Source organism: Phacochoerus africanus, chromosome 1, assembly GCF_016906955.1.
Source record: "Phacochoerus africanus isolate WHEZ1 chromosome 1, ROS_Pafr_v1, whole genome shotgun sequence".
NCBI classification, from domain to species: domain Eukaryota; kingdom Metazoa; phylum Chordata; class Mammalia; order Artiodactyla; family Suidae; genus Phacochoerus; species Phacochoerus africanus.
This window is the reverse complement of record NC_062544.1, coordinates 270,226,492-270,240,968: the sequence shown is the minus strand read 5'-3', so window position 1 is coordinate 270,240,968 and position 14,477 is coordinate 270,226,492. Positions and strand designations below refer to the sequence as shown.

General features: G+C 38.0%; 1 protein-coding gene across 1 annotated transcript in view; it reads left to right on the top strand.

Moving 5' to 3' along the window:
• The first annotated feature begins 9,462 nt into the window (after positions 1-9,462).
• CYYR1 (cysteine and tyrosine rich 1) overlaps positions 9,463-14,477 on the top strand; it is a 106,982-nt gene continuing 101,967 nt past the window's right edge. The window contains exons 1-2 of the mRNA XM_047795094.1: positions 9,463-9,777; positions 9,839-9,945. Of these exons, the coding sequence (XP_047651050.1) occupies positions 9,551-9,777; positions 9,839-9,945 (334 nt within the window). The 5' untranslated portion in view covers positions 9,463-9,550. The remainder of the gene's footprint in view (positions 9,778-9,838; positions 9,946-14,477) is intronic.

Genomic DNA, 14,477 nt, shown 5'->3' with positions numbered 1-14,477 from the left:
ACTGCCTAGCACTCTCTGAGTGCCCCTCCAGGGTTTTGCAAATTTTCCACCTAAGCGACCCTGGCTCTCCAGGGAAGATCCCCCAAAGCATTCTAGCGTCTCTGGCAACTAATCCACACACATATGACTACAGCCCTCCCAATCACATGCATTGCTGATGTTAAATACAAAAGAAAATGCCAGGAAAATTAAGTCATACACACAACCTATTTTTTGTGAGGGTGGCATGATATTGCAAAGTCATCCAGGCCAAAAAAGATCAGTAAAACGGTTTCTTACAATAGTATTTGGTGCCCAAGTGTAGAGTCCTCAGTTAAGCTCTCTCATGATATAATCTGGGCATTTTCTAGACTTGAAAGATCCAATATGGTAGCTAATAGCCAGATACTTCTATTGGACTCTTGGACTGTGGCTAGTACAACTGATAAACTAACTTTTTTAAATGAATTTATGCAAAATTTAAAACAGTTGCCTCATTCAGTTATTGGGAAACTTTTCAATATATTTAGAACACCATTGTTATATGTATTTACTTTTCCAACTGTAAATTTTGTGAAATCAAAATCCAGATCAGGTCTTCTGATGGAAATTTAGTGCCCAGATTGAGATGGGTTGTTAAGTGTAAAATACACACAGGATTTTGAAGACTTCACATAAAAAATAATATAAACTACCTCATTAATGCTTGTTTATATTGATTACATGTTATAGCAATATTTTGGACTGATCTAGGTAAATAAAATATGTCCTTAACTTCACCTCTTTTAGTTTACTTTTTTAACTTAGCTGTGGAAAACTCTAAATTATGTATGTGGCTCATGTTATATTTTTATCAGATAGCAATTTTCTGGGCCAATGGTTCTCATATTTTAATATACATCAGAATTAACTCAAAGGGATGTTGATTGGTGTTTTAATTGACAATAAAAGAGGGTGAATCAAGGAAGGAATCTGAAGTAACCTTTCAGGTGAGGTCTGAAGATGAAGATTTGGGGAGTGACTTGCTGGAGAGGGATGGAAGAGCATGAGCTAGGCTTCAGAGCTAGGCAACTGACTGGTACTTCTGGGAAGCTTCAAGGGGCTCTTGCACCCAGATCATAAGTGGAGAAGCACGAAAAGGTGGTAAGAAGTAAGAAAGGCAGGTGGGAACCAACTTGGACATGGCTCAGTAAGTCTTGGTAAGGAGTCTAAAGTGTATTCAAAGTGCAAAGGAAATAGACTGAAGACTTCCAGTTGGTGGAAGTTGGGGATTTGATGCCATAGCTAAAAGATTACTCAGTCTCATGCCTGGAAAACTGATTGGCTATGAGTGAAGTGGAAACGGACAGAACAATAAGAAGGCAATGCCAGCAATAAAAGGAGGTCTATGTAAAATATGCTAAAATAAGCTAATGGAATTCTAAATAGCTACTGCCAATAATGAGTATAAAGACTGTATAGATACTAAAAAAAAAAAAAAAGTTTAGGGTACATGTTAACTGAAAAGAAGAGGGTTTAAAATTGAACTGGCATTATGCTTCAACTACATGAGATTACATATACAAACATGGACTTATACCCCATGTACCTCAAAGAAGAAAAACATAGTGGAATATGGACGCAATTTTTCCTTTTTATTATATTTTCCTCCAAAATTTTAAATTCATGTAAGATTAGTTTATGACAACGTAAATTGGGAAACTTTCTTTAGTTAATTGAAAGATTTCTCTTGCCTGTCCTCTTAAGAGGATGAAATATTTTTATCAGCCCAGAAGATAAAATTGTTGATATGTCACATTTGCATTTGTGTTTATCACAGTAGAATGAGTTTTTATTTTTCTACTACAAAGAGGCATTCCATTTGTTTTCCTATATCATGCATTGCACTACATCCACAAAAAAAAAGATATTATCTGCTTGAGGTATTCCTAATTCTGTTAAAATAAATGTATCTGCTCTCCAGCTGGAAAACAGTGGTGACCATCTGATTTCAAATCTCCTCCTATAACTTCTCATCAACAAAACAAAAACAATGTTTTCCAAATAATTATGATTTGTCTAACTAAATGTCTAATAAATTTTACATACTAAATTTATATCTTGATACCCTATTACCCTATTAAAAAAAGATCTAGAAACTATGCAAGTATTATTATTAAAGGTGAACTCCTCTATAACTTTGAAGTAAGAAAAGGCTTTATAAGTAGGACTTCAAAATCCAAATATCAAAAATTAAAATTAAAAAATTTGACCTCTTAAAAAGTAAAATAATTTGCATAGCATAAGCACAACAAGCAAAACCAAAAGACAGATGAAAAAATGGGAAAAAATAATTGCAATATATATCACTTTAAAAGATCTAAAATGCTTAATATACAAAGAATTTTAATTGAGTGAAACCCACCAAAATCGTAAAGAAAATGGGCAGACATTTGAACACGTAATTCACAAAAAGATTAAAAATAATAGCTTGTGGGGAGTTCCTGTCATGGTACAGTGGAAACAAATCCGACTAGGAACCATGACGACGCAGGTTCGCAGGTTCGATCCCCGACCTCGCTCAGTGGGTTAAGGATCTGGTGTTGCTGTGAGCTGTGGTGTAGATCTCAGACACAGCTTGACTTGATCCTGTGTTGCTGTGGCTGTGGCGTAGGCCAGCCTCTGTAACTCTTATTTGACCCCTAGCCTGGGAACCTCCATATGCCGCGGGTGCATCCCTAAAAAGACACACACAAAAAAAACAGCTTATGAAAAGATAATCAATTTCAATCATAATAAGAGAAATGCAAGAGATATCACCTACCCCATCAACTTGACAAACAGATAAAATCAAAAGCTTGACAGTATATTTTGTTGGCAGAGCTGTGAGAAACAAGCACTCACATGTACACCTGGTAGGAAATATTTCCAATAAGAAAATAAAAAAGACAAAACAAGAAATCTATATATACCAATTCCCTTGTTTCATCATTCTCTGAGTAAACGCAAGTGCCACAAATGATAAGACAAACAAGAAAATATCCAAACAGTAAAGAGTCCAGCTTGTCCTTTGTTTCTTTTTGAATTGGGGACAGATTGTTGGGTATTTTACACAAACGTAAAGAAATGATGAAACATCTGATTTAAATGGTTAAATCCAATAGGCTGCATCACGTACTTAGTAGTGATATGAGTATATTTCCTCTAAAATGAGAAGTTCTTAGACTGCAATCTTTTAAGAGCCAAGCATTTAATGCCACACAAGATGGATTACAAGAATAAAATTACTTCCCTGTGGATAGACTGTTAAAACTAAATTAATATTTCAAAGCCTATAATTATTACATGAATTTCTCCCAAATTTCCTTTGAAAAGCTAATACAGTCCTAGTGAGTAAGAGAAAAACCTTCTAAGTCAAATCTCTCTCATAGTTATGAGATGTTCATCAGAAATCCTTGTGAGTCATAAAAATAAGGACATTTAAAAAGTGATTTGTGGGTCTGTTAATGGTCAAACTATGGTGAAAAGGTAAAGATGAGAAACGGCAATATACTAGAATTCCCACTGTAGCACAGCGGGTTAAAGAGCTAGCTGGTCTCTGCGGCATTGCAGGTTCCATCCCTTGCCCAGAGCAGTGGGTTAAGGATCCTGATCTTGTGTTGTCACAGCTGCAGCCATGACATAGGTCGCAGAAATGGCTCAGATTTGATCCCTGGCCCAGCAAATTCCATATGCCCATATGTGTGGCTGAAAAAGCAAAAAACAAAACAAAACAAAAATAAATAAACAACAAAAAAAAACTAAAGTGGGCATGAGACCTAGAAACAGAAACCTGACTTTAAACTCTGTTCTTTCCTCTTAGAAGTAGCTTGAGGCATTGAGGCAAGCTTCTCTAAGTCAGAATTTTCTCAGCTAGTGGTGTGGTTCTCCTTGCAGTACCCAGCCTGCAGCATCAGCATCAACTAAGAACTTGTTAGAAATGCAGATGCTCAGGTCCTCCCCTAAAGCTACTGATCTGAGATAGGTCCAGTGATCTGTGTTTCAATAGGCCATGCCTGTGCTTTTGCTGCACACTGAACTTTCAGGACCATACTTCTAAACTACACCCCCAAAATAGTAATAAAAAATAATAGTAGTAGTGCAATCCACTCAGGATTGTTATGATGATTCAATAGGATATTATACATGTAGGAAGGATTCTTTTAAGCTTTAATAAGAGGGAGGGACTAGGGGTTTGGGATTGGCATATGTACACTGAGGTTTATGGAATGATTGGCCAATAAGGACCTGCTGTATAGCACAGAGAACTCTACCCAATATTCTGTGATAATCTATGTGGGAAAAGAGACGGATATGTGTACACGTATGGCTGTGTCACTTTGTTGTATTGCAGAAATTATTACACTACTGTAAGTCAACCATGCTTCAGTAAAACTTTAAAACAATGAAAAAAACACCCACCATTAATGGTAATTATTATTGCGACATAGAATTGTGGGAGAAAAATCCTAAAACCAATAGTACTTTGTGCTTTTATCAAACTGCTCTTCCAAAAAGCTCTAAAGGTTAATTCCTTAAACCTTTCCACACTTGGTATTAGGTCTTACACATAGGATTTCTCATTAAGGTTTACTGATGTTCACTGAAATAATTTCATTTGAAAAAGGTCATCAGCAAGTATTTTATCTCTTGTTTCTGATGTGGTCAAACGAGGAATTTTAAACTTCACCCAAACCAACCAAGCTATTGATTCTTTTCCACAGTGCATATATTTATTAAGACATCACGTTGTACACCTTACATGTTCAACTTTTACGTGTCAATCATACCTTCAATAAAGCTAGAAAAAAATAACAATGCAAAGTTATTATCTAAATATTTTTGGAGGCCAGCAATCCAAAATGGTTCTCACTGGACTAAAATCATGATGTCCCAAGCTATTCATTTTTATACATATTAATTTAAGAAAATTATTTTATTTATCTATTACTTTTTAGGGCCACACCTGCAGCATGTGGAAGTTCCCAGGCCAGGAGTCGAACTGGAGCTACAGCTGCCAGCCTATTCCACAGCAACATGGTATCTGAGCCACATGGGCTGCCTAAACCACAGCTCACAGCAACGCCAGATCCCCAAACCAATGAGCGAGGCCAGGGATTGAACCGGCATCCTCGTGCATAACAGTCAGATTGGTTTCCACTGTGCCACAAAAGGAACTCCCTATTTTATTTTTTTACTAAAGTGCAGTTGATTTACAGTGTTGTGTCAATTTCTGCTGTACAGCATAGTGACCCAGTCATACATTCTTTTTCTCATATGATCTTCCATTGTGTTCTATCCCAAGAGATTGGATATAGCTCCCTGTGCTGGACAGTAGGACCTCACTGCTTTTGCTTTTTCCTTTTTTCTTTTCTTTTTTTTTTTTTGTGACCTTTTTAGGGCCACATATTCAGCATATGGAAGTTCCCAGGTGAGGGGTTGAACTGCAGCTGCAGCTGCTGGCCTATACCACAGCCACAGCAACGCCAGATCCGAGCCACATCTTCAACCTAATCACAGCTCATAGCAATACTGAATCCTTAACGCACTGAGCGAGGCCAGGGATCGCACCTGAGTCCTCATGGATGCTAGGCAGATTCATTTCTGCTGAGCCACGATGGGAACTCCCAGGACCTCACTGCTTATCCATTCTAAATGTAGTTTGCATCTACCAACCCCAAACTCCCCATCCATCCCACTCCCTCCTCCTTCTCTTGGCAACCAAGCTATGAATTTTGAAAGACAAGTTAACTTCTTTTTAGGGACAGACACTCCACTCTGGAGTTACACCACCAGGCACCACTCACTGCTATGAGACCTTGGGCAAAGTTATTTACCCCTGCTGGGCTCATGACTTTGTTCAGAGGACAGAGGTGATGATAATAGTATCTACTTCATTGGGATGTTGAAAGTATTCATTAAAATTTTAAAGAACTTAAAAAGAGTCCTGGTGCACAGCAATCAATATTTTGTCTACATCCTGAATGACATGTGTAGTTCATCTTCCTTTTATTTCATTTTATTTCCTTCTTGCTTTTGTCTGAGTTTTATGCCTGTATCTATATGAACATTTTCTTTTCTCAGCACCCAAATATTGAATGAAGATGAAGAGCAAGCACATAGAGAAACCTTAAGTGCACACAAATTATTTTTTGTATTAATGAGTAACTGAGCAGTTATACTGATCTGGCTGACCACACAGTGAAATAAGTTATGTGAAGAATAAAAGTGTGGAGCTCATCAAACTCAGGCCACTCTATCACATCTCTCTCAGCATGGGAACTCACCCTGTCTCTGGCTGTCTTGGTAATCTGGCCTTAGTTTTCTCCTCTGTGAAACTGGGAAGTTGACCTAGACAATCTATGAAGTCCTGTCCTCCACTCTTTGATTCTAAATAAAACTAAAGGGTAAAATTGTTCAGTTGTCATCTATCACCTAAGGCTTTTTAAAAAAAAAATTTCTATTGTGGCTCAGTGGGATACAAACCTGAGTATTATCCATGAGGATGCAGGTTCAATCCCTGGCCTTGGGTTAGGATCTGGTGGGTTAAGGATCTGGTGTTGCCAAAAGCTGTGGCAGAGGTTGCAGATGTGGATCAGATCCCTCCTTGCTGTGGCTATGGTGTAATTCAACCCCTAGTCTGGGAACCTCCATATGTTGCAGGTGCGGCCCTTAAAAAAAATTATAGTTGATTTACAATGTTCTGTCATTTCTGCCATACAGCAAAATGACCCAGTCATATTCTTTTCCTCATATTGTCTTCGATCATGTTCTATCAGAAGTGTTTGGAGTTCTGTTGTGGCACAGCAGAAATGAATCCGACTAGTATCCATGAAGATGCAGGTTCAATCTCTGGCCTTCCTCAGTGAGTTAAGGATCCAGTATTGCTGCAAGCAGTGCCATAGTCCAAAGATGTGGCTTGAGTTCAGATTTGGTGTTGCTCTGGCTGTGGCATAGGCCAGCAGCTGCAGCTCTGATTCAACCCCTAGCCTGGGCGTGTCCATATCCTGCAGGTTTGGCTCTAAAAAAAAGAAAAACGAAAAAAATTTAAAAAGTGTTGGGCATCGTTCCCTGTGCTACATAGCAGGACTTCATTGCTTATCCATTCTAAATGCAATAGCTTGCATCTACAAACCCCATCCACAGCGTTTAAAATGTAGGGGTAGAGTTCATCTTCAGGCATTTAAAATGTAGGGGTAGAGTTCCCTGCTGGCACATTGGGTTAAGGATCTGGCATTGTCACTGCTGTGCCTTGGGTCACTGCCATGCCTCAGGCCACTGCTATGGCATGGGTAGTCTTTATAATCATTATTGTCAGTAGCTATTTAGAATTCCACTAGCCTGTTTTATCATATTTTACATAGACCTCCTTTTATTGCTGACATAGCCTTTTTATTGCTCTGGCTAATATCCCTGGAGATAGGGATACTGATTATAATGAAGACTACAAGAGCCTAGGTTATGGCAGAAATGGAATATAAAATGCAAACACATTTGAGTGGAAATTCAGTTACAATCAGTGGGATTTGGTGACAAACTGCTTAAGGGAGAAGGAAAAATTGACTGGACTTCTTGTTAAATGTAATGGGTGGTAAGCCCTTCAATCATGCATTAAACACAGCAGGAAGCTCGAGTTATGTTTGTTTTGAAGGTGATGTACCCTCGCATCCTCTAATACCCATTACGGCAGTATATTTACAGAGATAAATTCCTAGAGGAGGACTGACTACAGTGTGCTCATTTGAATTTTGATTTATATATAGATATATAAAATATATATTACATATATATATACTGCCATATTGCTCTGCTTAAAAACTGATTGGGGGTGAGCTAATTAGATAGACATAGATATAGATATAGATGATATAGATATAGATGGATAGATTTACCATATATATATATATATATATATATATATATATACACACCATATATTGCCACATTGCTCTGCTTAAAAACTGAGTGGGGGATTAATCTGATACATGAAAAATGGTATCTCACTGTCAGTTTGATTTTTACTTGTTTTATTTTTTGGAGTAAGGATGAGCATTTTCTACATATTTAGAAGACAAGAAGATAGATATCTCTTAATCTCCCTGCTCAACATTTTTTGGTTATCTTTTCCTTATGATCTTTAAAAGCTTTTTTATCTATTAAGGAGATCAGCCCTCTTTATATACTAAGCATAGCAAATATTTTTGTCAGTTAAATGCTTGATTTATCATCTATAGAACACTTTAATTCTTATGAATTCAAATTGCTCATTTTTTTCTTTTACGGTTTCTGAGTTTTTAAATAATGCTTAGAAAAGCCTTTTCTATTCCATAATTATTTAAATGTGATCCTTTCATTTTTAATACTTTCATAATTATATCTTTAAGCTTAAATGTTTAATTTATACAGAATTGATTTTGATGAAAGATGAGACTTTATAGATGCCTATTCATGACCCTAACTCATTCACTGACTAACCCGTAATTTTCTCCTTTACTTTAAAATAATAATTTTTCTAAACCAGGAAATTAAATTTCTGTACATACATCTCTTTGGATTCTCCCTTCTGGTCCACTGAGCCTATCTATTCTAGTGTTAATCAAAACTGTTTCCAGAGTTCCCATTGTGGTGCAGTGGGTTAAGTATCTGGGGTTGTCTCAGCAGGAGCACCAGTCATTGCTGAGGTTCAGGTTTGATCCCCAGCCCAGGAACTTCCATATGCTAGGTGTTAGGCCAAAACAACAACAAAAAAGTTTCAATTATTGTGATGTTATATTTAAATATGTTGAGGATTATTACATTCATCACTCTTTTTTAAAAAACTGATATTCTTACTTGGTTATTCTCTAAGTAAACTTTATAATAAGATTGGCTTGAAAAAAATATCATGATGGTATTTTTTTTAAGTTCAGTTTAACTCCAAGATTTATAGATTAATTTAGGGAAACTTTCTTTATGATAGTGAATTTTCCTAGTCAAGCAAGATCTGTACTCACTTATTCACGTCTTTTGTATTCTCTTTGATTTTCCATGTATAAAGTATATTTGAAATTATAGTTTTGCTTCCAGTTTTTATGCATTTTCCTTGCTCTTATCTAATTGCATAGGCCAGTAACTCCAGAACAGTGTCAAATAATAGTGGTGATTGTGTGCATTCTTCTTTTGTTTTCCCTGACTTTACTAGAAATGTTTGAGGTGTTTAACAAACAAAACATTTTACCAGCTTTCAGCAGAGAAATCGTGCACTCTTTCTGTATTCTGCAATTCTCCTAGGTTTTCTTCATTGGCTTTCTAGGTCTTATATCTTTAACCCTGAAAATTCCCTCCATTTGCCTAAAGTTGAAAAACAAAGTTCTTCATTCATTGCTTCAAAAGGATAAATCAGGGCGGCAAAGCTTTCTAAACTCCTCGGCAGTAGCCATAGCAAGAGTTAGAAAAAATGCCTTCAGGAGCGGGCCCAGCAGGGAGAGTCACTTAACAGAAGGAAGAACTGGAGCGGTGGGGAGGAGTCGGGGTCACCCCCGCCCCCAGCCTCGCGTAGGTGCCACCCGCGGAGATGAAATGTGAGCCTCGGTGGCCGAGGACTCCGGATCCGCCGCTTAGCCCGCCTCAGGAGCCGCGGGGACAGACAAAGAGACCTTGGCCCCAGCGCAGTCCCGCGCGGCGGTCGGGCTCGCCTCCGAGACTCCCAGGGCCATGGCCAGGTCTCCGCGCCACCCCGCTCTCCGGAGCGTTGCCCTCTCCATCTGACCGCCCTTCAGCGCCCCCGTCCCTTCCCGGTTCCGGGCTGTCCCTCGACTTCGAGCCCTTTCTACACACCGGTCTGTCCGTCTCTCTGTCGGTTTGTCCTGGCGCGCAACCTCCGGCCACTGGCTTGGATGGACGCGCGGAGGCTGCCCGGGTGTCCAGGGGTCTTGCTTCCGAAGTTGGTGCTGCTCTTTGTCTACGCAGGTCAGTGACCTAGGGCGACGAGAGAGGGGAAGGGGGCTCGGGGCTGCGCTGAGGTCACACTCCGGGCAAGGCGGCTTGGGCGCGACGCGCGGGGACCGTGGTGGGAGGTCAGAGACTGTGTGGTCCCCGGAGGCGGGAGCAGAGAAGCCACCGCGCTGGAGCCCTGGGCTCGACCTCTACGTGCTTGTGTTTTGCCCCTTTCTTTCATCGTTTCTTTTTCTTTCCCCCCCCCCGCTTTCTCTTTTCCTTTTTCTCTCTCCAGGCAAAGTAACTAATCTCAATCCCACATTTCTCATTTAGGGGATTTTATTTTCTGGATAGCGCGAAATTTTCCCTGTCATATCCAGAACTCAAGAATTGGGGTGAAAGAGGAGGCTGAGCAGTGGGAGGAAAGCAGTTTTTTTGTCTGTTTGTTTGTTTGTTTTATAAAGGACAAGACGTTTAGAGGTACTGCTAAAGTTTTTCCAATAAACTAATCTGGAGACTTTTCCATTTCAGTAAAGTCTACCCATGGCCCCTTCCACCGCCACATTCTGAATATTCCGGCTTTTCCTTTTTAAAATAAAAAACCTTAGATTTCTGTTTTCGTCCTATAGAAGATGATTCTTAAGTGTGGTTGACAGGGCAATTGGAAGCTTTGAGTCGAAATATTAAGTTTTTGAGAGGCATAAATTCACCCTGAATCGAATCCTTTTTCGCTGAATTCATAAGCAATTTCCCTCATTTTGATTATTCTTAGTGAGAATTGCTAACAATTGATGAAACAAAGCAGTTTTCTTGTTTGGGGACTGATGTGGAGCCCAAAATGGCCTTTCATTGATTATTCGTGTATAAAGTTAATTACACATGCGATTTTGCACCTGCTTCATATTTTAAAAACAAGATAAAAGCAGAGTTTTAAAATAAATGTTGTCATGTCTGGAACTTTCTATAACAAAAACCACAGGCTTACCTCTGCCCTTGCAATACTAAATTTATGTATAGCACAGTAATTTATTTACCTTTTGATACTTAGAAAAACACTGCAACTGAAATAAAGACGTTCTTCAGCATTCTTGCCTGAACATCAATAGAATTGAATTTCTCATTCAACCTTGCCAGAAATGTCACAATAACTTCTATAGAAATTTCCAATCTGTTCATTAAAATGTGAATCAGTGGCTGCCTATAAGTTGTTTTAAAGATATTTTATTGTAGGGAAAATACTGGCCTTTAAATACAGAAATATTAATTTTATTTATATTAAATATTTATTACATACCAATTATATTAAATATTTTATATTAAAATATCTTCATTAGTTCTTTTGAAGCAATGATAATTCTTTACACTTCCTCTGTTTATCCAGAAAAACCCCATAAATAGGAAAAGAGAACACAGCAAATGAAATTTTAATACCTTCACTCATCTTTAATCACACCATTGAATAACTTTTTCTTGTTCTTTTGTCGATTTCATTCTGTTTGATGAGCTGTAAGCTTCTGATTTACACACTTTTCCTTCCCTTCCCTTCTTCCTGTTCCCACAGTGTTAGGTGCACAGATTCCCCAGGATTCTGGAAATGCACATAGCTGGCCAGCAGCAAGCTTGATCAATTTAGAAAGTTTTCGCTGCATTCATTTCTTCTCTCCATCACTTCCCTCCCCAGTAAGCTGCAAAAGTCATTGCAAGCCAAGACTAGGTCGACTTATCATCTTTGATAAGAAATGGGTTAGCGGATATGCTTTTGATATTAATTCCTGAATTCCTACTTCAGAGGCCTTTTTATGCTTGCCCTAGTCACTCAACTAATATTTATTGAGTGAAATATATCAAGCGGTGCATAGGATAGAGGCCAAGCTCTGAGTCTTGTCTGGGAGATAAGATGTGCCCATTACCCTAAGACATCAAAGGCTGTGAAATAATAATCATGTGCTTTAGATGTTCAAAGGAGGGGACCTTATCTGTCTTAAGAATATATATGCTCCATGAAGATGATGTCTGTTTTGTTTGGCGTAATATTCTTATGAGACCAGCAAAATGCCTCTCCAGGAGCTTAAGAAGTGTTTGCTCAGGGCAGTTGAACTGAGAAGGACTGTTAGGAGCTAGGTCTTTGAAGTACAGGGAAGTCTTGAACATAAGGAGATGGAGTAGAATAGAGTGTCAGCAAAGGCAGAAACAGACAATACAGTTGGGCTGGAACGAAGAGATAAGGCTGGATGTGGCGATTGGGGTGAGGTTGGGAAACGCGGCAGAAATAGAAATCATCCAGACACCTTGCTAAATGAATCACTAGCTTTAATGAGACAAAAACCTAAGTAGATGCACTGTCCATAACCTGAATTATTTTCCCCAAACAAAATGCATGAAATGTATGTTCCTTTTTTTTTTTTTTTTTTTTTTTTTTTAGGACATAAGAGCAAGCTTCCTCTACCTGAAGCATCGTGTTTTACCCTGGAGTCACTTTTAGAAAGTGACCCAATGAACTGTTTATATTATTATCTGACTGCCACTGCAGGCTACAAAGACAGGATCTGGCCAAGGTTTTAAGCTTCCTGGCCTTAGCCAGTGATTTCTGTCCCCTCCCTTTCCTTCCTTTCTTATCCTTAGCTATAGATTACAAGAGCCAATTCTGAGCAAGTGCCTGGAGCCAGATGCTTTCCTGGACTTCACATTCCTTAAGATGGGGTGGGAGTGGGGAAGTTTCTTCCAGATCCTGCCTTTCAAGAAAGTCACCGAAGAAAACTGGAACTGGCTAATTTTCAAGAACATTAACTTGAGTATTGGAAGCAATATTATTTACTTTCTGAGGGCAATTGGAAGGTTTCATTCTTTTAAAAGTGAGAAAATGCTTCCGTATTGTCCGAACTGTGATCTTTATAGGATTCCTCTCAAATAAACCAGAGGAAGCAACTAACCTAGCAACATAAGTGTTGAGGTGAGGTCAAAACCCCAGTTTGGAAATTTTTGATTATGGGTGTACTTACCATACTATTACATCTTCCTTTTTCAGTTGTTTAATTCTGGGAAAGAGCAAGAGTGCTGGAAAATGCCATAAAAATAATGAACAATGTGTGACATGATGTAGATGTTTGCTGCAGGTATAATCCAGCTTCTTGGCTGCAAGATTTTGGGCTTGGTTTCCTGTAACATTGGCTCAAAATATTTTGATAACACTATGTCCCTATAATAATAGGGATTGAATCTTTGATAACCATAGAGAACTTAATAAGGTGTCACTGTCCTGGGACTCATTCAAAAGGCACCCCAAGAAGCTACTTAAAAATCACTTGTCTTGCTCCAACAGAATAAGGAGGTCTGTCAGCCCTCCCACTATCTGAATGGCTTTTAAGAGCATGAAACAAAACATCCCAGCTAAGCACTGGAGATAAACTGACCCGTCTAACTAGGTGAATTATTTAAACAGTACTAAAAATGAGAGCTATAGAAATTCAGTGGGGACTTGAGGAAATAAACTGCAAAAAGCATACATTGTCAATGAATCCTTAGACTGTGTTTCTGTCTTCAAAATTTTAAAGTGGATTTAAGAAGTACTAAATCTTACAAAGGCCATTGTTTTCCCTTTCATTTCTTTGGACCACATCCCAGAAGAACCCCTAAAGGTTTGTTCATTGATGAGGTAGAAATAAAATTGAGGGAAAGAAAATATGAACTTTTCACTTGTTCCACAAAGGCCATGACTTACTGATAAAAGTGAATGAACTTTGCTAGTTTTTGATCACATCGGTTTGAAAAGAATCATCTTGTCAGGGAGGTGATTTAAAAGCAAAACCTAAATTTTCCTCTCAAGACAAATCAATTACAGGGACTTGTAAGTGTAAATACAGCATTTGCACTTTTATGTTATGGCTTTGACTGGAAAGCAAAAGTGTTATATAACTTAGGTGATAACTGACAGTCCCTTAGAGATTGATTTGGAAATGACTTATTTTGTGATTCTTGAACATGTAACTTAAATTATCAGACTGTGCTTAATATTTCCTTCATGTATCTGAAATTCACATATAATTTATAATATATACCACTTATTAGAATTTAATGCTAACTTTAACTTGTGAAACATAAGTCATTTAGGTGAATAGAGAATTTTTTAAAGATAGGGTAATTTTTATTCAACATTTTTAGTATAATTACCCTCATCAAAAACATGGGGAAAAAAGACAGTAATTTGGTTTTGTCAGCTCCAATATGTCCTTTCTAAGTCAGGAAATACCTCCCCCCCCTTTACATGGTGCTGTTTCATAGGTTATTGATTCTTAAATCTGACATTAAATAAACATGTAACAATTCACAAGTTTATTATCTATGGAATTTTTTCCACAGCTAACTCATTATCTTCTAATACAAAGGAATTGACCGGATATATAGACTCATTTGTGTTACCATGTGTATGCAAACTGTGATTATGAAGGTAAAAAATGATGGAGAAAGGAAAGCATATAATGCTATATATTATTTAACAATTATCCATGTCAATAACACTTTCCATTAAATGTAATTAAAGTGATACCCTAAAGTCAAAAGACTTTATC